At 40.1% G+C, this 25789-nt stretch overlaps 1 protein-coding gene across 5 annotated transcripts in view; it reads left to right on the top strand.

Annotated features, from left to right (window-relative positions):
• Nucleotides 1-22402, top strand: part of furina (furin (paired basic amino acid cleaving enzyme) a) — a 91638-nt gene extending 69236 nt beyond the window's left edge. For all 5 annotated transcript variants that reach the window (XM_061766116.1, XM_061766119.1, XM_061766118.1 and 2 more), the window contains 9 exons: nt 5977-6149; nt 7095-7307; nt 8792-8892; nt 9227-9330; nt 9555-9672; nt 14476-14655; nt 14756-14880; nt 16379-16486; nt 18829-22402. In XM_061766116.1, the coding sequence (XP_061622100.1) occupies nt 5977-6149; nt 7095-7307; nt 8792-8892; nt 9227-9330; nt 9555-9672; nt 14476-14655; nt 14756-14880; nt 16379-16486; nt 18829-19439 (1733 nt within the window). In that variant the 3' untranslated portion in view covers nt 19440-22402. The remainder of the gene's footprint in view (nt 1-5976; nt 6150-7094; nt 7308-8791; nt 8893-9226; nt 9331-9554; nt 9673-14475; nt 14656-14755; nt 14881-16378; nt 16487-18828) is intronic.
• The last annotated feature ends 3387 nt before the right edge of the window (nt 22403-25789 follow it).

The following is a 25789-nucleotide window of genomic DNA, read 5'->3' as shown; positions in this document are numbered from 1 at the left end:
TGTTTTAATAAACCCAAGTTCTGGCAACCTTGTGTTATGAACATAATGGCTTCAGCAGACTGACAATAACAGTAATTTTGTGTAGTTTTTAACTGATTGATGCATTCAAATCAAAATCAGCCAATTCAATTCCCCATTTAACTGATCTGTGGGCATTGCTTTGTTAATTCCATGGTGTTGTCATTTAAGTTTTCATCTATTGTTAAAACCTTAGAAAACCTGAAACAAACATAACTCACGGCTTAACTGGCATTTCATCGGAAGTCCCCTTTTAGTACTAGTTGTATTGAAAGAATTGAGTTATTGTACTGAATTATTACATTTCTTTTTTTTTGTATGCTATGAAGACTGTTTCCATAAGCAGTCTCTTCTACATGCACATATATTGTGATGCTGCTTCAAATGTTTTCTACCCCCAATGTATTAATAATGATCGTCTTTGGCAAAATACACTAATATTCAACCGTGGGTTACTCTGCAATTCCCACTGTTAGTTTGTGTATATTTTTATGACACTGGGTCATCAAATAATGGATATATTGTACAGATCTTTTATCTTAAAAATAAAAAAATAAAAAGTCACTTGATGTGTACAGACATGGTAGCGCAGTCTCTAACTAACAACAAAGGCTTTGGGAGATTTTGATGCCACATCACAGACTCGGTGACATCAAGTCAACAGAAAACACATTTGCACAATGTTGCTAACACTCTGCTCTGATGTCTGCAACACAACTGTAACTAGAACAAGGCCTGGCTGCTTGAAACAGACTTTGTAATTGATGCATGAACTGTTGCTGACAGACACACATGGTGATGAAAGTTAATTGACGAGCGTTCTGAGTTTCCTCATTTCCCCAACCTTTAACCTTTAACAATTGCTTTTGTCAGTGATTACAATTTGTATGTTGATTTCACGTTAGTTTTATTTCTGCTCTGACAGTCCCATTCTGTTATTAGTTAATTTTTTTTAATATTCAAAGTCAATTAGTTGGGTAAGCGTCATGCTTTTTTTTTTTGTTTTTTTTTTTGTTTTTAAAGAAACATAGCGGTCCACTGTTGTCTCTGCTTTGATTGCTGAAATTAATTTCACACTGTTAAAAGTAAATGTAAAAATATCAGAAAAATCAAGCATCAATTGGCTCTAAATGAATTTTTGCTGCCTGCTGAGTTTTTCCTCTTGCCTCTTCATTGCAGGGTTGTCAAACTCATTTTAGTTCACGGGCCACATTCACCCCAATTAGATCTCAAGTGGCCGGACCACAATATTTGTGGCTTAATAAGCCATAAAGAACAACTATTGTTTTGGTGCAAATAATTACAAGTACTTTGGGAAAATATTCACATTTATTCATTATTATCTTGTTGCCAATTTTGTTGCAAATCATATGAGCAGTCTGAAATTTTTAATCAAAAATTATTTCAACAGTATTATGAATCAGTGAGTGTGCGCCATTCAGTTATGCATCATTTGTATATCTATACATTAAAATTTAAGTTGTGGCAGTGCATGGGGGAGAAAAAAAAAGGTTCTAACAAACCAACCTCTTTTGAAGTGAAGCTTTTAACTGAAACTTTGTAATATTCAATGTCTTAACGCATTTCTACAGGAGGTATTTATTTTCACAGAATTGTAGTGTGAACATGGCACACCATTTTATATTAGTGTGCTCCTGAAACTTGGCATCGTTTGGCCTTCACAAGTGCAACAATGTCATTTAGGTGTTGTCAATGCACAATCCAGTGGACAAAATCTCCAACAAAAGTTACTTTTATTGAAAAATAGCAGTGAATGTGTTCTCCATCGCCACGGGCCGGATCAGACCCATTGGTGGGTCGGTTCTGGCCCGTGGGCCGTATGTTTGACACCACTGTGATATTTTTCTCACACCTGACTTACAACCCCAATTCCAATGAAGTTGGGACGTTGTGTTAAACATAAATAAAAACAGAATACAATGATTTGCAAATCAAATCATCAAGAACTTTATTGTTTTTAGCAAATAATCATTAACCTTGAATTTTATGGCTGCAACACGTTCCAAAAAAGCTGCGACAGCGTCATGTTTACCACCGTGTTACATCACCTTTTCTTTTAACAACATTCAATAAATGTTTGGGAACTGAGGACACTAATTGTTGAAGCTTTGAGGGTGGAATTCTTTCCCATTCTTACTTGATGTACAGCTTCAGCAGTTCAACAGTCCGGGGTCTCCGTTGTCGTATTTTCCGCTTCATAATGCACCACACATTTTCAATGGGAGACAGGTCTGGACTGCAGGCAGGCCAGTCTAGTGCACGCACTCTTTTACGAAGCCACGGTGTTGTAACGCGTGCAGAATGTGGTTTGGCATTGTCTTGCTGAAATAAGCCGGGGGGTCCATGAAAACGACATTGCTCGGATTGCAGCATATGTTTCTCCAAAACCTGTATGTACCTTTCAGCATTAATGGTGCCTTGACAGATGTGTAAGTTACCCATGCCATTGGCACTAACACAGCCCCATACCATCACAGATGCTGGCTTTTTTAACTTTGCGTCCATAACAGTCCGGATGGTTCTTTTCCTCTTTGGCCCGGAGGACACGACGTCCACAATTTCCAAAAACAATTTGAAGTGTGGACTCGTCGGACCACAGAACACTTTTCCACTTTTCATCAGTCCATCTTAGATGAGCTCGGGCCCAGAGAACCCAGCGGTGTTTCTGGGTGTTGTTGATAAATGGCTTTTGCTTTGCATAGTAGAGTTTCAAGTTGCACTTACGGATGTAGCGCCGAACTGTATTTACTGACATTGGTTTTCTGAAGTGTTCCTGAGCCCATGTGGTGATTTCCTTTACACATTGATGTCGGTTTTTGATGCAGTGCCGCCTGAGGGATCGAAGGTCACGGGCATTCATTGTTGGTTTTCGGCCTTGCCACTTACATGCCGTTATTTCTCCAGATTCTCTGAAACTTTTGATGATATTATGGACCGCAGAGGATGAAATCCCTAAATTCCTTGCAATTGTACGATGAGGAACATTGTCCTTAAACTGTTCGACTATTTTCTCACACACTTGTTCACAAAGAAGTGAACCTCACCCCATCTTTGCTTGTGAATGACTGAGCAATTCAGTGAAGCTCATTTTATACCCAATCATGGCACCCACCTGTTCCCAATTAGCCTGTTCACCTGTGGGATGTTCCAAACAGGTGTTTGATGAGCATTCCTCAACTTTCTCAGTCTTTTTTTACCACCTGTCCCAGCTTTTTTGGAACGTGTTGCCGCCATACAATTCTAAGTTAATGATTATTTGATAAAACAATCAAGTTTATCAGTTTGAACATTAAATATCTTGTCTATGTAGTGTGTTCAATTAAATATAGGTTGAACATGATTTGCAAATCATTGTATTCTGTTTTTATTTGTTTAACACAACGTCCCAACTTCATTGGAATTGGGGTTGTACATATGAGATGTTTCCCCCCCCCCCCTCCTAACGTAAAATAAGAATGGAGACATTTTAAAATGGCTTCCTAGAAATGAATTAGTCAGTAGACTGTAATGCATGTTTACAGGATGTGTTTTCAATTGCCTCTGATGTGGTTTCTCCAGATGGGAAGTTTGCTTCTTTAAACAGCAGGCACTGCTTTTATCCCAATGCCTCGTCTCTCATTTTGTTTCTGCTTATCTCACCTCCATGCCACTTCCAGCTGTCATGTCAAATTAGGACCCCTCACTGAAAAACGGCATCCCACTCATCTTTATGATCATTCTAGATGCCTTGCGGGAATCTCACATACACTCTCATTAAGATAAAACGTGTGCTGCATGTGGTCAAATAGGTGGCGTAGCCTTCACAAGTATACCAACTGTGAAGTCTTGTTTCGAATAACCGATTTAGAACTACAATATTTGAAACAACGCATACAGACCATGTTTACTTTTGCCATCTGTTTTACCTTGCAGAATCTTAAGTCAAGTGAGGGAAATATAGTCTCTACAATCTTGCCTTAACTTTCAAAGTTGTTCCTGGCACTAAAGAATGCATTCCCAGCTCTATAAAAAAAAAAGTTCAAAATAAACCTTTTTAGAATGTAACATATTATTGCCAGGTTTTGGGTCCAAGTATGAAATTTGTCCTGGCATGGGCTACAGTGGAATGCCAGGCATTGACATTCACTGAACATTAAACTGATGAATGCATACACAGTCCAAAATCTAATGAAAAAAAAGTCTAATAACAAACAATGTTCCCTAGAAACGAATAAAAGCAGGGATAGTAATTTTACCCATTTGCTGTTTTATAGATGACCAGACATATAAAGCCTTACTCAAGTCTGTGTGTAGACGTGCACATTGAACCATAATGTACGAGTCTTGAATATCTTCCTCGTTATGTTGCTTATTCATGCCCTTTTGGGGGTCTGGAGTTACTTGAGGCTCTTCTGTAAAATAAACAATCCTGCACAGAAGTTGACGCCACCACAGAAATGTTACAAAGTCCCGTTTGATGCTTTTGCTGTATGTCATAGTGATGGTATTTGCTTCCTTGGAATAGAGCAACATACTGTCGAGGGAAAATTATTCAATGCACCAAATGTGTTTTGAAACATGTTTTTTTGTGGTCCAACTGTGTCTCGACTGAAGGTCTCTGATACAAAAAATAAAAATAATCTAGATAGATATAACCGCTTCAGTCATTGTCTGTCTTTTGTACATTGTCATTTGTTTTAGTTATGCTTATTTCTGTCTGATTTACTTTCTGTTGTGCCAATCAAAAAAAATTTGTATCACATGCATGTTTCAGTTAAACCATTTTCATTTGGGCAGACTCGTGTGAGTCCTTTCATCTTTCTGTTAAAATATTCTGTATGAGAAACAGAGTTTCAGCTCCAATGCAGCTGAGCTTGTTCTTTTTGAACCATTTTGAGCTCAGCAGCAATTTATTTTTCATTAATGTTGGTGGTGTGGTCACCGAGATGAGGAAGAAAAAAAAAAAAGCAGCGATAAACATCAATTGCAAATTGACAGACTGCTCAGATGGCACAGACACAATGAGCACACAAAATGCAAATGATGAACCACACTAGGATTATGCAAATAAGCAACACCACAGTAGTATCGCTCTGTGGCTGTAAATTATACCGCTCCTAAAATGAGAAATACAATGGCATCATTAGGCCACACATCGAAACTAAAGACACTAAATCTATCCACGGCTGCACTTCGGAGCTAACCATATACATTATCTGTTACATATAGTGGATATATAAAGTCAAGACGCTGTTCAAATTCCAGGTTTTTGTTATATAAAGAATTAGACCAAGATAATTTATAAACCTTTTCCACCAATATTGTGACATATAACCTGTACAAAGGAAATAATAATTTAAAAAAAAAAAAAAAAAAAAACACACACGCACACACATTTTCATTAGGGGAATTAATAAACCTACTAAAACAGCTGAACTTTCTCTGGGATTAATCAGAGGCACTTTAAATGGTGGCAGGTGTGCGCTTTTTCCCTTTTAACATGAGTTTGAAAATTTTATTTGAAAGATGTTATGATGGTGTGCACACTTGAGCCACCACTTTATCTCAGTTTATTTTTACTTCTTGTAAAGATTTTTTTTTTTTCAATTGTCATCTACAGGTTATTGGTCACAACGGTGGAAAAGGTTTTGAAATTTGTTATCATGGTCTCAATTTTTTATATTGAAAAAACCTTGCATTTGAACAGGGGTGTGTATACTTTTTTTAATATATATATATTATATATATATATATATATATATATATATATATATATCACTGTGTATTTAACTATAATCTTGTTGCAATTTAATTGATGAAGTTAAAATATCAATGTGATACCTCATTAAATTTCTCTCTTCTGCAGAGTTTAGCTTTGCATTACCTATAATGATGGTTATAAAATTTAAAGTAAGCATTACTTAGTATTAGTACCTCTGTGTGTCAACACCAATGCAGGCGTGCGCATGCTGGATGGTGAGGTGACAGACATGGTGGAGGCCCAGTCTCTCAGCCTGAACCCTCAACACATTGACATCTACAGTGCCAGCTGGGGCCCAGAGGATGATGGCAAAACTGTGGATGGGCCTGCCAAACTTGCCAAAGAGGCCTTTCTGCGTGGAGTTACTGAGGTGTGTATATGTGAGTGGGTGGGTCTGTGCGGGGGTTGTTTATATGAGAGAAATTATTTACTGCTGGTGTGTGGCTTCCTTTCAACAGTCTGTAATTTAACTGTTCAAGCATGAGAGGACAAAAGCGGAAGGAACAAAGCAGTATTTTACCCTGACAATTATGAACGGAAAGTAAATGTGCTCTGAAAGACACCAGTCAGGAAAATTATGAAGATTAAATCTGAACTGAAGGAAATAAAATTTGAACTGAGGATGAATGAAATGTTGCATTCGTTTTTTTTTTAAACTCATTGTTTACAATTTAACCTTTTTTATACCTCATAGCAAGTGGGAAAACATGCTGTTAAACAAACACATATACAGTACTTGATCTAAGCTTTAAGACTTTTTAGAAAATGTGGTCTTCCCACATAAAGCAACAAATCAAAAAGACGATTTGCGATTGGTCTATGGCTTGTAAACAGGCCTGTTCTTGGTAGCCCCTCTTGTTTGACTGCATTGTACTGTCATATAAAAAGAGATTGATAAAACAACAAATCCCACTCCAGGCTTCAGCTTATGCACGCCATGCATAAAGGCATCCAACCAGCTACATACGGACTCGTTATGAACTGTGGGATTGGAGGCATGTGCCATAAAACTGATTTGGGACCGCTGACAAACACTACTTTGTTGATTGCGGCAGTGACTGCGCTGTTAGTTGGCAGTATGTGGCACGTCCGTGTTGGATCAATGCACACAGACTGTGCCACTCAATACCATTTATAAAAAAAAAAAAAAACTCTGGATGGGATATTGCAGTAACCTGTCTGGATTCAGTGGATTTTGTTTGTCATGTGATCTTGACCTTTTAATTTTAAATGGGCCATCATTTTGTGGAATTTCTATATTTTATTGAGGATCAAAACATTATTTGTTTCTCTAAATGTCTGTTATTACCTTCAGGGTCGTGGAGGTTTGGGCTCCATCTTTGTGTGGGCATCTGGCAATGGTGGGAGAGATAAGGACAGCTGTAACTGTGACGGCTATACCAACAGTATCTACACCCTATCCATCAGCAGCTCCACCCAGAATGGCTTCGTCCCCTGGTATAGCGAGGCTTGCTCCTCAACCCTCGCAACCACCTACAGCTCAGGCAACCTGAATGAGAAACAGATAGTAAGTTTTGTATATTTTCACCACCTTTCTAGGACTCTTTAATCATAAACTGTTAGATTCCAACTTTTAGGTCAGGTAAATCAAAGGTTTTGGCATCCAATGTTAAAATCATAGTCAATTTTGTGAAGTCCGCAGACATTCTCACAATCTATGTTGCCCATTTTCCCCTATTAATCTTTAAGTTAGACTGAATAGCTGTGTGCTTGGTTTTAAATGTTAAAGGGCTACTTTACAGAGTGCATTCACACATTCACTCAGTGATTGTTATGGTGGTATATGTTGCCACAGAAGGAACATGATCCAAACTTTTGAAGCAGCAACAGCTGTACCATCAAGATTGCCAATATGGCACTCAATGCAACAAAAATGATTAAATTAAGTGTGTAAACTACAAAACAATACTTTAATATAATACTTCCATTAAGTGTATCATGTCATTCTAGATTAAATTTACTGTTCAGAATGTCTGAAATCAGTAAATGCACAATAGGGAACTTTAACCTGAGTAGTTGGTTGTCTTATTAAAAAAACTTGCTGATGACATGACTGGCATGAAAGGAAGAGCAACATGTTTATCTAAGTACAGTTGTTGCACAATAATTGGTTGTTGATTAACTTGAAATGTAGCATTGAGCTCTGTAGCTTGATGACTTCCTGATTCTCTTTTCCTGCGCTGCTCTCTCCTTTTTTCATACATTAATTCACTTTTGGCCCATTAAAATGATTCTGAATAGTAAGCTGCTGGAAAACCTTGCAAGCTGCTGCTTAACATTCATGTCACAAATGCAGAATAATTTTGTCGTACATTCGAGCAGCCACTTTCTCCGATTGGGCAGCCACGAGGCTTCTCTCTATGCTTTTATGTTGTACTCATGTAAAGGTGTTGTTAGTGTAAAGCCCAGGATTGCCGAGCAGATAACGTAATTTTTTCATTGCAACGAATCGGTTATGTGTGTGAGGGTCAATTGTTTAGTGTTCTCTTATTTTTATTGCGATTGTCCAGTACAGTTGTGTTGGGCCACCTCGCTTGGTGTGCGGTGGGTCTTAGTGCATGATTGACTTGGAGCTTCTTTCATTTAATTTCATAACCTGTATTTTTTCAGAAATTGGACATTTTCTGTATAAACATTCTGTATCTTGTTTCATATTAATGGCATTTTGTAAATCACACCAGGAGCTGCCCAGTGCAACCACAGCCCTCTGCTGTTGGTTCACAAATTAGGTCTTCTGCAACAGTTCAATCTAAAAACACACCTCCTGGGTCATTGTAGAGGAAAAGGGGTCAGCATGTGTTCTATGATTTCACCATCTGACTCCTCTGCTGGACAAGGGATCCATGTTGAGTACTTCTTGCTCACGATTTCTCAAACATTTCAACTGCGTCCAGCAGATTCATTTGCATGATAATAAGAAACAATTCAAGTGTCAGAAACATTGCTCCTAGCAGGCTGTTTTAGGCTAATGTAATTATTTTTCCTTTTCAGATTACGACAGACCTTAAGGCTAAATGCACAGATTCCCACACAGGAACCTCTGCCTCTGCCCCGCTGGCTGCTGGGATCATTGCTCTGGCACTTGAGGCAAAGTAAGTGCTAATGACTCATTTTCAACATCTCACATTACCCACAGCTTTCTCCTAAGAGTCGTTATCTGAAAATGTCCTCCTGCCTCCTTATCTAAATGTATACTGTACACTTGGCAGTTTTTTTTTTTTGCTGAACTTGACATTTTTATGAATACATTGAGAGGGTTAAGGTAACTCAGAGATCTGACTTCAATGAACATTGTGGACAATAGTCGTCTACGATCGATGTAGCATCTTCAGTGATCTACCTTGAAACTGAGATAAGAATGTCAACCTTACTATGTGTGTGTGTGTGTGTGTGAGCATATGTGCTTGTGTTTGCATTTTATTCCAGTAAAAATTTGACCTGGAGGGACATGCAACATCTGGTTGTGCAAACTTCTCACCCTGCCCACCTGGCCACCAATGACTGGAATACCAACGGGGTTGGACGCAAAGGTACACAACTCAAGTTCACTTCTTTCTGTAGCTACCACCATGTCCTTCAGGCTCAATATTATATTCTGCATCCAGTTATGCTAGATTGAAATTAGAGACGCAGGGCCTCCATTTTGAACAAAAAAAGTCAATTTTTTTGAAGTGGCATCCATTCGGAAGCTTGAGTAGAGTATGTTTCTATAAGAAGGCCAGCTGTCATGTCTCTCCCCTCTCATTTCCTGCAGTCAGCCATTCATACGGATATGGCCTACTTGATGCCAGTGGAATCGTAGCGCTGGCAAAGACATGGACCAGCGTGGGGCCACAACGAAAATGTGTGATCACCTTGGTCTACGAACCAAAGTTTGTGCAACACACACAGCTTACTGTGTATATTAAACCATGATAAGCATCTACATGTTCAACTATTGAGAGCAATTTATGCTCTGAGTTTATATATATATAGTCTACATAACACAGCTGCAGAAATTGTATGGAAGAATTGTTCATTTATTGTGCCTCACTGCATCTTTTGAGCAGCGTTAGTTTGAATCAATTGGCATATACTGTACATTTGGTTGCATAGTAAAGTAAGGAACGTCTATAACTCGGATCACACACTGAGACATGGGTACTGGGTCAAAGCTTAAACCCATAAGAGTACAACAGAGACTTTATTAGCAACATTCATGTTAAACGCTTGTCTAATATAGTGGTTGATCTGCCATGCATCAATTACTTGTTTTTGTCCACCGCAACAATGTCTGTCAATCTTTCCAAAAGCAAGTTAACGAAAAGTCCACTGGGAGGAAGAAGACAAGACTAATATTAAATATTTTTTTTCTTTGTGGCCATTTCATATACTGTGGGCCAGGGGTGTCAAACTCATTAAACCCAAATTGATGCCAAAAGGGTCAGACCACTAAAATCATACGACTTAATACCCATCCATTTTCTTTACCGCTTGTCCTGACTTGGGTCGCGGGCTGCTGGAGCCTATCCCAGCTATCTTTGGGCAGGAGGTGGGATACACCCTGAACTGGTTGCCAGCCAATCGCAGGGCACATACAACCCCAATTCCAATGAAGCTTGGACGTTGTGATAAACATAAATAAAAACAATACAATGATTTGCAAATCATGTTCAACCTATATTTACAAAGACAAGATATTTAATAGTCAAACGGCTAAACTTTGTTTTTAGCAAATAATCATTAACTTAGAATTTTATGGCTGCAACACGTTCCAAAAAAGCTGGGACGGGGTCATGTTTACCACTGTGTTACGTAACCTTTTGTTTTAACAACATTCAATAAACGTTTGGGAACTGAGGACACTAATTGTTGAAGCTTTGTATGTGGAATTCTTTCCCATTCTTGCTTGATGTACACCGTCAGCTGTTCAACAGTCCGGGGTCTCCGTTGTCGTATTTTACGCCTCATAATGCGCCTCACATTTTCAATGGGAGACAGGTCTGGACTGCAGGCAGGCCAGTCTAGTACCCACACTCTTTTACTACAAAGCCATGCTGTTGTAACACGTGCAGAAGGTGGTTTGGCATTGTCTTGCTGAAATAAGCAGGGGCGTCCATGAAAAAGGCGTTGCTTGGATGGCAGCATATGTTTCTCCAAAACCTGTATGTACCTTTCAGCATTAATGGTGCCTTCACAGATGTGTAAGTTACCCATGCCATTGGCACTAACACAGCCCCATACCATCACAGATGTTGGCTTTTGAACTTTGACTATTTTCTCACACACTTGTTCACAAAGAGGTGAACCTCACCCCATCTTTGCTGGTGAATAACTGAGCAATTCAGGAAAGCTCCTTTTATACCCAATCATGGCACCCACCTGTTCCCAATTAGCCTGTTCACCTGTGGGATGTTCCAAACAGGTGTTTGATGAGGATTTCTCAACTTTTTTGCCACCTGTCCCAGCTTTTTTAGAATGTGTTTCAGCCATACAATTCTAAGTTAATGATTATTTGCTAAAAACAATAACGTTATCAGTTTGAACATTAAATATCTTGTCTTTGTAGTGTATTCAATTAAATATAGGTTGAACATGATTTGCCAATCATTGTATTCTTTTTTTATTTATGTTTAACACAACATCCCAACTTCACTGGAATTGGGGTTGTAGAAACAAACAACCATTCGCACTCACATTCACACCTACGGGCAATTTAGAGTCTTCAATCAACCTACCACGCATGTTTTTAGGATGTGGGAGGAAACTGGAGTGCCCGGAGAAAACCCACGCAGGCACGAGGAGAACATGCAAACTCCACACAGGCGGGGCCAGGATTTGAACTCCGGTCCACAGAACTGTGAGGCAGATGTGCTAACCAGTCGTTTACCGTGCCGGCACGACTTAATATAATTATAAATATCAATAAATTTTATTTAATTCTTTTAATTCAAAACAAAACAAAACAAGTACATTTAGTGACTTTTTAAAATTATTTTAGAAAACAACCTTAACATTTCTTGAGAACATTTTGCTGCAGTTTGTCATCTACATGTGTGCATAATAACTGATCACAGTGATTGTAGTTGGCACAAAACTATTTGGAACTGAAAAATATAGTACTGGACATCCATCCATCCATTTTCTGAGCCGCTTTTCCTCACTAGGGTCGCGGGCGTGCTGGAGCCTATCCCAGCTCTCATCGGACAGGAGGCGGGGTACACCCTGAACTGGTTGCCAGACAATCGCAGGGCACATACAAACAAACAAGCATTCGCACTCACATCCACACCTATGGGCAATTTAGAGTCTCCAATTCATGCATGTTTTTTGGGATGTGGGAGGAAACCGGAGTACCCGGAGAAAACCCACGCAGGCACGGGGAGAACATGCGGATTGAACCCCGGTCCTCAGAACTGTGAGGCTGACGCTCTAACCAGTCGGCCACCGTGCCGCCTAGTACTGGACATTCAAACTAAATCAACTTATGTCTAATTCTCAAAATTATTCTTCGTCCCCATGACCACAATGTCGTATGTATTTTTTCCCTTTCAAATTGATCCTTTGGGCCGGATTGTACCCCATTGTGGGCCGGTTTTGGCCCGCAGGCCGTATGTTTGACACCACTGCTGCTCCTGTCATTATGCACTTGTTGAGGTTTTGCTATGTGGGTGTGAGCATCCACAGCTCTGGGCTGCTCAGAGCAGACTGTATAAGCATCTGGGAACAGCAGTCAGGGCAGGTACTTTCATTCGAAGATTAGCTATTAGCCTAATCCAGACTGATTTAAATGAAGGGAGCAGTTAGGAATGTAGTCACAATGTGTTCAAATGAGAACAACAGAATATACAGTACATCAGACAATTTTTAATATGCAGTATTCTTAGCATATGTCCCTACATAATGAGTATTATGAAAATCTGAAAATAAAAGTTTTTTTCTGCAATAAATGCATTTAATTTTAAGAGGAACATTATCTGTTTGGAAGAGTTAAGCAAAATGTGAGATGTTTTTTCTTTTTTTTTTTTTTTTTTTTTTGTATTGCAAAATAAATAGCTTGATCGTAGGACACCATCATCTTTATACAATATTCCACAGACATGTAGAAGATATGTGGAAGAGTGCATTATATAATTCATTGAGAGTGACCAAGTAAAAAATCCTCTTAAACTAGAAAAACAGTGCTCAACAGCATGACAGTTAATGATCACAGCTTTTCAACTGTCATTTCGTCAATGATTTGATTGTCCATCCATCCATCCATTTTCTGAGCCGCTTCTCCTCACTAGGGTCGCGGGCGTGCTGGAGCCTATCCCAGCTGTCATCGGGCAGGAGGTGGGGTACACCCTGAACTGGTTGCCAGCCAATCGCAGGGAACATAGAAACAAACAACCATCCGCACTCACATTCTCACCTACGGGCAATTTAGAGTCCCCAATTAATGCATGTTTTTGGGATGTGGGAGGAAACTGGAGTTCCCGGAGAAAACCCACGCAGGCACGGGGAGAACACGCAAACTCCACACAGGCGGGGCCGGGGATTGAACCCGGGTCCTCAGAACTGTGAGGCTGACCCTCTAACCAGTCGGCCACCGTGCCGCCTTGATTTGATTGTTTGACTCTAATTTGATACCAAAACCTCTAAAGCAGCTATGGGAGGAAGTATGTAAAAACAAAGAGTGCAGTACTTTTTACAAAACATATGGTCGCTACAGGTGGTGCAACTCTAATCCCCTCTCCAAGGCTACAAACTCTGCTCTTTGCAGACTATCACACTGGTCAGGAGTTAAGTAGCCTTATTATCCTAAGTTTAGGGGGAAGCCTGTAATGATGTAATGCACACTGTATTAGCTACTGTAATTTTTCGTGTATAATGCGCACCCATGTATAATACGCACGCCCAAAGTTGACTTAAAAATTCCGGAAAACCCTTCTACCTATGTATAGTGCATTTTTACAATGCATGATTTTGCTTCTACCCATATGATCAAAACATGAAGTATTATCATTATATATAAAAATATATTAGTTTTTTCAAAGAATTATTCTGAAGTTAAGCACTTTATTTTACTGGCTGTTATTTTGAAATTTACAGCCCCACGTTTATTTAGTAAATGAGAAAACACACAGTTGTGCTCATATGTTTGATTACCCATGCAGAATTTGTAAGATGGTTACAATTCTTTAAAGAAAACATGAAGGACCCGGCGAAACACATTTAATTTTGTTTTAATGGGATTCAAATTAAACGGTCATGCATTTCAGAAAAGCATTATCATTAAACAAAACATAACCATAAAGAAATTGATGATGGTTGTTATTCATTCATCAGTCGTATGAAAAATAATAATAATAATATTTCACAAATTCTGCCAGGGTATGTAAACTTATGAGCATAACTGTACATATATGCAGTCATATGTCCCCACTGTCATACTGGAATTAAAGTGTAGGCTACACCTTTTTTATAACAACTAGGTGGCGGTGGCATTTTGGAATGAAAGTGTACAGTTTTTTTTATAACCACGCGTACATTTATAAAATGTGAAAGTTTTTTTCCATTTGCCCCTATAACTATGTATAATGCGCACTATTGACTTTTGTAAATTTTTAGGGGAGAAAAATGCGCATTATACACGAAAAATTACGGTACATCAAATCACATACCTCTGCCTTCATTTGGCATCTTTTTGTCAGAAACATTGGCGGCCATTTATCAGTAAACAAGAGCGTGGATGCCTGCTTGGGGAGCGACAGTCACGTGACCTCACTGGAACACGTCCAAGCTCGGCTCACCCTGTCGTACAACCGGAGGGGCAACCTGGCTATCCACCTCATTAGTCCTGCCGGCACGCGCTCAACACTGCTTCACCCCAGGTACCAACACACAGCTGCACACATTGACAAACTGGTCAGTTCAGTCTGTTTACATGCCTATGTGATTTTATTTTTATTTTTTTGCTTCCTCTTCCTGCAGGCCTCATGACTACTCATCAGAGGGTTTTAATGACTGGGCTTTCATGACCACCCACTCTTGGGATGAGAACCCCTCTGGAAAGTGGACGCTGGAGATTGAGAATGTAGCAGGGGCCAGTGACTACGGTAAAGCATTTTTTGCATGATGTGACAGCATGTTTGTGTTTTCATCATAACTTGATGTTGGTATTGTTAACAGTGTGTTTATAAAAGTACAGTGGTGCCTTGAGATACACATTTTGTTCGTAACCACACTTGTATCACAGATCATCTTTCCCCATTAAAATGAATAGAAATGCAATCAATCTGTTCCAGCCCCCCAAAGTTTTTTTTGGGTGTTTTTTCATTAGAAAAAAATGCACTTAACAGTCTTGTATAAAACAGTTATAACATTTGCTCTCCAGATAACCTGTAAACATGGAAAATGCAAGCACAAACCACGGCTAGTATTGTCTTTCCTTATTCTTCATTTTATATGTCTATTGGTGGTTGGCAAACCATCTTTAGGGTCCCAAGCCACACTTTTTTTTTTTTTGTAATTATTACCGGTAATCTTTGATGTGCTTTTATCAGGTTTTTCTCGGAAATGCCCAGGATGTTCCTTTTCAAGCTATTCTAGTTGGTCCACAACGCCTGGTGGATGAGACGACTTTATTTCTCATTAATATCTGATATGCAAATACGTTTTTCTCTGATTGGATGACTGTTCTTATGTTCGTCACTGTTGTTAATTTGAATATGGAAAAAATAGCTTTGCTCTGATTGGTCGTAGACTATGTCTCGGCGGCTATCATCATAATAGCCAGCTTTTAAGCAGTTGTCAGTTACCATAGGGATAACTGGCTTGTGGCAGCCAAGCATTCATAATGACGTCACTTTTTGAGACACTTTATTTCCCAAAGTATTTCCTCACCTGAATTGACTCACATGTGATCAGAATTTTCTTTTTACAAATACGATTGGTAGAGCAACTGCACTCCTAAATTGTGCTTTTTATCCACTTGAATGTTCTGAGAATATCACATGAGATATATTGCAGTCATCTACAACCATGATGTATAAATAAGTCAATGAGACCACTTCAAATCGAACTCCTCCTAAAACTAAACCTCATTATTTTCTGGATTGAGTTGTGGAAGAAACACTGCTGCTTGTTTTCATTTTGTATAACTTTAACAAATTACACATGAAGTAGCTGGTTCAGTCATTCCCCAACATTGTATTCAGAAGCTAAAAAACAAAAATGAAAAGAGAACAAATTTTAAATCTGTCAGCGCTATCCTCAGTCAGGAGATTTTACTCAGGAGACTTTCAGTCAAGATGAACCTCTCAAAACCGCCACACTTTTTTTTTTTTCCCCCCCACTCACAAATACTCCTATTAGGCACAAAGGGACATTGGCTTGTCTGAAAATTGCTGCTCTTTTCAAAGTGTCATTTTCTGTCACTTCATGGCAAAAATCCTGAGTCTTCTAAAGAATATGCTTGAACAAAAGCTACCCTCGGGAGCTTGAGCCTCTCTGACTGACAGGCCTACTTTTTCGAAGAACACTTTTTTTTTTCTTTTCATGAAAGCTTTATATAAATATATATAAAAATATCTCCTGGCTCATCTCTCTTCTCAGGCACTCTAACCCAGTTCATCCTGGTGCTATATGGCACCGGCCCCCGTGATGATTCTCAGCCTGTAAACGGCAACTGTAAGACATTGGACCTCAAACAGACATGCCTTGGTAAGATGGTATCTCTTCCCAGTGCTCATTTGAAGAAGATTGTGTGTGTGTGTGTGTGTGTGAGACAAGTGATAAGCTTTTCTTTGTTGTGGGGGCAATATGAAACATGTTAGGTTCACTCATCATTTTGCATCACGTCAGTATAGTACATCATACAGCCACCTGTCTACAATCAATTAATCAACACTGTATTTATATAGCACCTTTTATACTTAAAAAAATATACACAAAGTGCTTCACACAGCGGGTATTAAAAGCCATTCCCTCCCACCCAACCGCAGTCTCTGACCCCCATTCCTTGGGCCATCCCACCCCCACTGCCCCATATGTAAAAGCAGTTATAGTCTAAAAAGAAGATTAAAATACATGACATGGCTGAGAACAGACTGAACCACAGGGGGCCACCCCTGTCCCAGGCAGATGGTGGAGTCAGGACCACAAGCGAAAACTATTCCTAATAGCTTCAAGCGATTTGTCAGATTCTAATCAGGTCCATATTGGTGTCTCATATCCAATCCAAATACCTCCATAAACGAGGGCTACCTGAAAACCAGCTATTATCTGACACAGTGACAGTGTGGCTCCTACAGGCAGACATGGGTAATGACATACTGACAGCCTTCCAAACCAGGAACCATTCCCCGGGTCACCTGATTGACATTCTGTATTCCTGAGTTATTGTCTGATATTCTCAAAGGCATTGTAGGTCTCTCAACCACAGTTTTCACTCTTTTTATCCACACTAGTGAGGTCCTTTTGTAAATTGCATTTACTCTAACGGTGATGATTTTACTTGGCTTCATATACACTCCATGAACAAAAACAATCCTTCCATCCATTTTCTATTGCGCTTATCATGATCAGGGTCGTGGGTGAGCTGGAGGTTATCCCAGCTAACTTCAGGCGAAAGGCTGACTATACTCTGGAATGGTTGCCAGTCAAACACATGGCGAATATAGCAGGAAAGGCAGGTGCATGCGTAAAACAATATCAGCGTCCTTTTATAAAAATGATGCTCAATTTTACCATCAGAAACGTATTACTTGTGAGGGAGTCGAGCATTCACACAAATGCTATTTGTGTGCACACAATCAACGTTTCTGTCATCATTGTATGAATGCTTCAGGCCCACTGTAATTCTCACTACATCATAATGATAATGATAGCCAGCATGAGCTGGATGCTTTCGACAGAGGCAGTTTTAGGACTGTAATGTGTATTGTGAATCTACATTCTGGACCACTAATTTTGTGTCATGAAATTACCACTTAACCTTGATTCATGTTAATTATATTAACACCATGAGTGACACTGCCAACAGAGTAATTAGGCAGACAGTTTAGCAAACATGTATCAGCTCTTGCATCTTCTGTTCAGCCTGTATTTGCTACCCTTGGGCCAAATTCTTCAGAACCTCAGTATTGACTTTTCATAATTATGCAGATGACACACAGTGATCTAGCTGTGTCTCCAGATGACTACTGCTCAAGTTGAGGTGTTGTGTCACTGTCTAAAACAGATAAGTAACTGGATGAGCCTAAACGTCAATTAAATGACAAACAAAACTGAGATAATTGGTTTTAGGAGTAAAGAAAAGTGGATTGCTGTTCGTAAATACCTGGAGTCACTCTCTTCAAAGACCACTGACCAAGTCCCTAACCTTAGTGTGTTGATAGATTCCGACCTTACTTTCAACAGTCATATCAAATCAATCACTAAAACAGCCTTTTACCAGCTGAAGAACATATCCAGAGTGAAGGCTTGCATGTGCCAAGCAGACCAGGAGAAACTCATCCATGCTTTTATCTCAAGTAGACTTAACTATTGTAATGTTCTTCTGACTGAACTCCCCCAAAAGAGCGTTAAACAACTTTTAAATGATCTATCTTGCGCTGTAAATTGTTTTTGTTATTTCTTCTCTCTGTATTTAAAAGTTTTTAAGCTGCTTTTTTATTTTTCAAATGCTTTTGATCATCCAAAAACACATTGAGTTACCTTGTGTATGAAATGTGCTACATGGGGGCATTCACTCTTAATGACAGAACGTATGATCGTTACCAATTTACCAGTATCACGATTCGTTTTTTGGGGCTCTCAAATATTTATCTGACTGAAAGGATGAATAATGCTATTAATATCTCTGTCAAAAGTAAGCATAATTATCTTAAGGAAGCGAGGGTTTTTGACATAGTTCTCTTATTAGAATGGGCTAATAATGTGTTTGAAGATCATGGAGTGTACTGTTTCTAGCTCACTTTTTCATCCGTATGGATTGATATTGAGAAAATGTCTCTCTGCAGCATGCTGTTTATTTGAGTTTCCTGTGCTTTTCTGTGTTGCAGAGTGTAATGCTGGCTACTACCTCTTCATGCAAAGCTGTGTGACACAATGTCCAACAGGCTATGCCGTGGGTTCTCAGCCCCTCAACTACACAGTGGGGAACTATATTTCGCCAGCCTCAGTCCCAGCCTGCATGCCGTGCCTGCCGCCCTGCCTGACGTGCAGCAGCCTCAGCGTTGAGGCCTGCCTGTCCTGCCCTCCTCACAGATCCCTCAATACCATCACCGGCACTTGCGATCGCGTCACCCAGTACATGCGCGAGTCCCCCGGTGTCTTTGTGCCGGGCCAGGGGGATGCTGGGTTGCAGCCCCAGCTCAGCTCCCAATTGCCTATGACTGTGGCCATTCTCAGCTGCATGGCCATCATGGCCGTCTTCGCTGGCATCTTCCTCCTGCTGCAGCTGCGCTCGGGCGCCCTCGTCAAGCTCCCGTCTCTGGAAGCCGGCGGCGGCAGCCTCACGGGTGGCTTCAGCCTGGGTGGCAACAGGGTGGTGTCGTACCGCGGCATCCCGACAGTTTGGGGGGACGACGGCGCCAACACAGACTCGGAAAACGAAGAGTTTGACGTCCAAAACGAGAGGACTGCCTTTATCAAAACACAAAGTGCTCTTTAATACATTGCATTTCTGCCCTGCTTTTTTAAAATCCTCGCCACCAATTGTTTGGTAATTCAGGGCTGGGGTGTCTTTGCTTTCCTGCTCTCTGGTTTTATCTTTCGTCCCGACTCTTCAGCCTCCATTTTAGTGGGTTCCCATCATCCTCCACTTCCCCTGTAAGAGACCTGACAGGAAGTCGCTGCACCCTTGGAGCTCAGGATGTGTTCACACTTATATGAGACCACGTTTCTTCCTCCAAGTCTTCTTCCCTTGGGTCACTTGCAGTGTGCGTCCGTCCCCACCCTCCTCTCCAGCTCCTATTGTTCCACTAAAACAATTTGCTTTTCTTCCTCCATCCCTTTTTGATCAGTGTCTCTGCATTAGCCAGATGAGATTGTTTGATGTGAGCAACACAAGCGTGCCAGTGTCCGTCCTGCACGTGAGTGTTCAATCTGTCAATACACTAGTTACTTAAGTCTATTTTCAAGTGAGGACAAACATTTCGGAAACATAGATTCTCAAGTATCAACATCCCAAATGCTTCGGGAGTTTCATATCTTTTTTTTTCTGGGTCACCTGTCAACGGGTGTGTCATCTGTTGTGTAGATGATAGATGATGCTTTTACAGCACCTTGCAGATGTCTCTATACTGCAATGCGAGCCACACATGGGTTCCCACAGCTGTCAGAATCAAGTTGTGGGGGGTGGGGGGGGGGGGGGCTATAAAAGCCTCAAATGTATCTAACCTTGCAGCTATCACATGTGAAAGTGTTATAGTACAAATGTACCTGATCAACCCTGCGGCACCGGAGCAGCTATTACTTTTGTAATTCATCTGCTGAAGGATTGGACTCATTACCAATACATCAATACGTTCCGTTGGCCCGGCCATATTAGCACTACAAAGACAAATTGCTCATGCCTCAAATTAGAAATGACACTAATGTACATGTCTGTCATTTATTGTGGAAGAGAAATATACAGAGACATTTTCCCCCTCCAGCTCATATTCCTGCTCTCTTTTAAGCCGAGTTAAAACTGCACATCTCATCAACATCTCTGCATCAATTTTAAATTGAAGTGAATCTCCATCATCAGCCCCTCCAACAATGGAGTTGGATTCTGATTGATGCTGCAGAAACTGAGATATATATATATATATATATATATATATATATATATATATTTTTATAAAACATACCTTAGGGGAAGGTTGATTTTCAGTCTTTTTCTTCTGTGCTGCATTTTAAATGTGCATCTCGTGATTGACTGCATTGTAGCAAATCTAAATCCATTGATCTCTGTTCACTAGCTTCACTGAATTGAGGTTTTTTTCCACTCCCATCTGGCAGTCAAACATTGCTGAGAGGTTGTCATGATGGTGATGACATGCATACAAAACTGCAGCTGCTCACACTTTATATCTACCTCTTATCACTCGGCATGGTTTCACACACCATCACATGCGCAAGCTGGAAGTATTTTGGAAATATTAAGCAGGATTGGTGTATCATTTGATTTTTAGGATGCAGTGTCAAATGTAGTCTCCAAGTTAGCATTCACAGGGAGGGCTTTAAATCCTTTTTTGGGGAATTGGCCGGGTCAAAGGATTGACTTTTCGGTCCCATCGGCCCACATTTATGCATTAAATCGAGATTGCTGGCGAGACGTTGTTTGTGCCGTTTGTACTATCCTCTTTCGATGGTTCCTCTTGAGGTTAAGACTTTTTGTTCTGACACTGACAATCAATTTCCCTGTTTAGAGAGCAAGAGCCAGGCACAGAAAATAAATCCATTTAAACCTAACCACTTGTGTCGAAAGGCCCTCCCGTAGTCTTTTTGGTTCATGTGCAGATGTGATTGCAGAGGTGTTTGTCCCTGATGTGGCTGCACAGGACTGATCGTGGATCTACATTAGTGCCTACTGACATTTAGGCTTTAAGTAGGATAATAATTTAGAAATGCTATATGGACTCAGATAAAAGACTTCTGGTATTGTGTGAAGCGTATAAAAAGCATAATGAGCTAATGCGGCACCAAAACTGCTTCCAAGAACTTCTTTTAGAATTACAATTTGGAGTGATTTTGTTATTAGAGGTAATAGTCGAGCGTGTGCAAATGGCACAAATTGTTTTGAGTAGTTGTCTGCCTCTTTGACTGGGTGCTTTCGAGTGCTCAGTTTTAGAACTTCCTGAAGTGGGAGAGTGCGTCCAACGCACTAGTTCACTGTTTCAACCGCTTGCTGCCAAGTCACAAAACAAAAAATGTGATGGAAGTGAGTTCGAATATTTGGCTTAATGTGCTGAACTGTCTTTTTGGAACATTCAAGACTTGCAGATTGACAGAATAGAGGCTTTTCTGTGGTTTCAATCAAATGGAGCTTGTGAAGTCTCTGTCGATTCGAATTAAAAGGAGCAATACGTTGGCAGAACCAAAGACAATCATTTTGTCTGTCTCGTCTTAAGATTTGTCACTTGTCAGTCTCCCATCAAGTCCTTTTTCACTTCAGTAGTGTGTATGTGTTGTGTGTGTGTGTTGTGTGCGTGGTTGGTCATCATGTGTCATCTCTGTTGCAACACCTTGTATTGTTGAGCTGCTGTGAAGGAAGGCGCTAGAATGTATCCCATTTTCTTAAACTTAAGGGCTGAAATCGGTTCTGTGCACGTCCATGTGCGCACATGCTTGGTCAGCATACATAAAATGTGTTCGGGGGCGGCCTCAGATGACCCCCGTCGATCTCCTCGCGAGGTTCCCGGCCCCTTGGCTGCACACAGTACCTTAAGCGTGTGACCTATGAATACTGTACACAAATGACTTGGCTTACCTGGGACAAAACTCTAAATAAGGCCTATTTTTGTACTACATGAATGGTGCAGTGTAATTTTCTTGTAATTTAAAGATTGTTTGCTCTTGTTTTCTTCTTTTTATTTAATTGATGTCAATTATAGATTCTACTAAAATAAAGATCTATGCAAATTTAAAGGTGTTTTACTTCATTTCACCTCACAATTGCACAGTCAGTTTTATCAAGGAGCTTTCATTAAAGGCAAGTTAAATGTCAAACATCAAGTTAAACAGGATAAATTCATGTTGAATGAAAATAAAATAAGATGACAAATGACTGAGAAGAGGAGAAAAATATAAAAAGGAAGGAAGAGCGTCACTGAGGAAGACTGCTACACACAGAATGCCAACAAGAAGAAGATGCGGCCTTCACGTTAGTCAATGGTGAGCCAGATTAAACGACAAAAACGATTACGCTCTGCAAAATCTTGTTGCTTTTTTGCGCATGTGTGTGTGTTCTTCAGGTATGATGCTCGCCTTCCTTGTGCTTCATGTAACTGGTGAGCCTTCACGCAAATATTACAGAATTACTAAACATGTTTATTACTGTTAGTACATCATTGATATGAAATAATTCACATACAACAAAAACTACAATTATTACTGCACCGTATGTATGGTCTTATGTGCATAAAGATGGATAGTACATCATTGATATGAAATAATTCACATACAACATAAACTACAATTATTACTGCACCGTATGTATGGTCTTATGTGCATAAAGATGGATGGACAGTACCTGAAGACAACTAGCAAATATCTGTAAGTAAAAGTGTCGTGTGGATATATACAGTACAGTGTGTTTTATATAGTTTATAATAATACCTATATAATGTGTGTATACAGTATATGTACTGTATGTGTTTAATAACGTGCGTTCAGACAGCACAGTGCTGCCTCCACCAGCACAAGATGAACCCAGTTGAAGAAGAAAAAAAACAACTATCCATGGTCTACTACACGATATATACATAATATACTGCATATCTATGGTATCTCTACAATACAGTGAACCCCTACATATTCGCGGTTCAGCCGCTGCAGATTTTTTGTGTGGAAACTATCCATTTTTTGCTAAAAAACTCACATTTGCTGTCTTTGCGCTCAGGCCAAAGCAATTAAAGTATCATTTGAAGGCATCCTGGAACTAATGAACAATTTTGAAGTGAGCTGAAGAATTTCATTCAGATAAAAAGTAGTGCTTTGTCGCCATCTTGTGAAATCTACCAGCAATTATGAACTTTTTTTAGTGGCCATAATTTTCCTTGTTAACCATTGTCTCCATACAATACATGTCTATACTGTACTATATCCATTTTCCATACCACTTAGCCTCACTAAGGTCGTGGGGTGCTGCCCCCCCCCCCCCCCGCACCCCCCCAAAAAAAACTCTAGAGGATATATTCAGTATAAAGTGGTGCTGTGAGATATAAGTGACCCGACTTAAAAGTTTTTTTGAGATAAGATACGATCCGTCATCTGGCCAATTTTTTGCTTTGACTTGCAAGCGCAAACTTGTGATACAAGCGCTGTATGGTGGCAGTAAACTCATCTCAATTCACTTCACGATAAGCAGCAGTTTGACAGATGGTGAACAAATGTTCAAAAAGATGCTTCAGGATATTTAATGCTGCTCTCACTCAAAATTTACTGCCAAACTAAATATTTCGATATGGTTTGGCACAAATGGTGCAGCAACACATATAGGCAGATAATATAACAATACAGGGATATATTCTTTATCCTATCTGAAAAAAAGGCTGATATTGCAGCTTACTTAGTTACTGAGAGTAGTGATGACACTTCTTCGTTTGTCTATATGACTGTATTATACTGCCTCCCGGTGGCCAAAGTGGGCACACCAGAAGGAGGAGCACAATGAGTTGCATTGCACCATGAAATCATGATGCACAACCTGTTTATATTCTATTTAATTATGTTATTAGTCTATGTTTTTATAAAGTACAATATTACAGAGTGCCGTTTTCCTTGTTATAAATCACAAACATAAAGATTTGGGGTTTTGGAGGCAGGGGCTGGAATGGATTCACGGCAATTCCATTCATTTCAATGAGGAAAGATGATTTGAGATAGGAGTGTTTAGTTTGATAGTTTGTTTGAGTTAGAGCTAATTGCTTTTTGAAAAGTAATTTGCCCAACACTGGTATACAGTACATACATGTGTGTGCACTGGACACTTCATTGCACACATCTGCATATTCCATCATTTTGGGCTGTTTTGAATATTTGGACCAAAATCTGAACATGAGACAAAAGTGAGGTATGTTTCATTCCAGTTCAATTGGAGACGTCGTTAAGGTGGACCCTCTTCCGGAACGGGCAGGCCTTCGTCCTGACAATCGAAGCATTCTACTGGAAATCGCAAAACGAGAACACATACTATTGGAAGACCCAGAAGTAGCCTTGGAAGTAGACTGGCAACGTCAAGAAATCCCAAACGAGGAATTCCAAGGACCAGAAGGCCCAGAACAACACCCAGCACAACTTCCACAACAAAAACCCCCGGAAACAGAATTCCTAGAACCAGAACACCAAGAACTATAACGCTTTTTGACAATTGTGCAAATGATGCAGAGTCCTCTAGCAATTTAGAGCAGTTTGAAATGACTAATAGAGCAATAGTCTGGTACAGTGACCATTGTGCCAATTTTTTGAGACTTCAAGAAATTTAAGCAGTTTAAAGTGACTAGTAGTGCGATAATGTGGAACAGTGTCTATTGTGCAAATGGTGCAGATACGTCTCAAGCACATAAGTGGCCATTATTGGTCAACAACAGATATACAAATGGTGCAGCGTGGCGACACTACAACAGTGAGTGCACGAGTAATGTATAATTGGCCCGACACAGATGTGACTACAATCTCAAGACAAAAATTGGCAGCATGTTACAATGGAATTGTAAGTTAACTGTTTAAGAAGTTAATGGCAAGAGCAAAGAAGCTGTTGGAATGTCTGCTTGTTTTAGTTTGCCTTGTTCGGTAGCGCCTACCTGAGGGAAGGAGCTGGAAGAGCTGGTGACCAGGATGTGGAGGGTCCAAGAGCATTTTGCATGCTCTTGTCTTAGTTCTGGCAGCGTGCAAGTCCTCAAGGGTGGGTAGGGGGGTACTGACAATTTTTTTTTTATCACTTTTGATTGTCCGTTGCAGTCTGTCCGTTGGAGTTTGTCCTTTTATGTGGCAGCACCAAACCAGACTGTGATGGATGAACACAGGACAGATTCCTCCTCGGCTGCGCCTTTTTGAGGATGGAGTTAATGTTGGTCTCCCACTTCAGGTCCTGAGACACTGTAATTCCCAGCAACTTGAAGGTCTTGACGGTTGATAAAGGGCAGTTCTGAAGTCCACGATCATCTCTACAGTCTAGAGCGTGTTCAGCTCCAGGTTGTGTTGGCCGCTCCACTTCACAGTCTTTGATGAAGCTGATGACTATAGTGTCGTCTGCAAACTTCAGGAGTTCGACAGCCGGGTGCGTTGAGGTGCAGTCGTTTGAATAGAGAGGGA

This window comes from Phyllopteryx taeniolatus, chromosome 2, assembly GCF_024500385.1.
Source record: "Phyllopteryx taeniolatus isolate TA_2022b chromosome 2, UOR_Ptae_1.2, whole genome shotgun sequence".
Lineage (NCBI taxonomy): Eukaryota > Metazoa > Chordata > Actinopteri > Syngnathiformes > Syngnathidae > Phyllopteryx > Phyllopteryx taeniolatus.
This window is presented reverse-complemented; position numbering and strand designations above follow the sequence as displayed.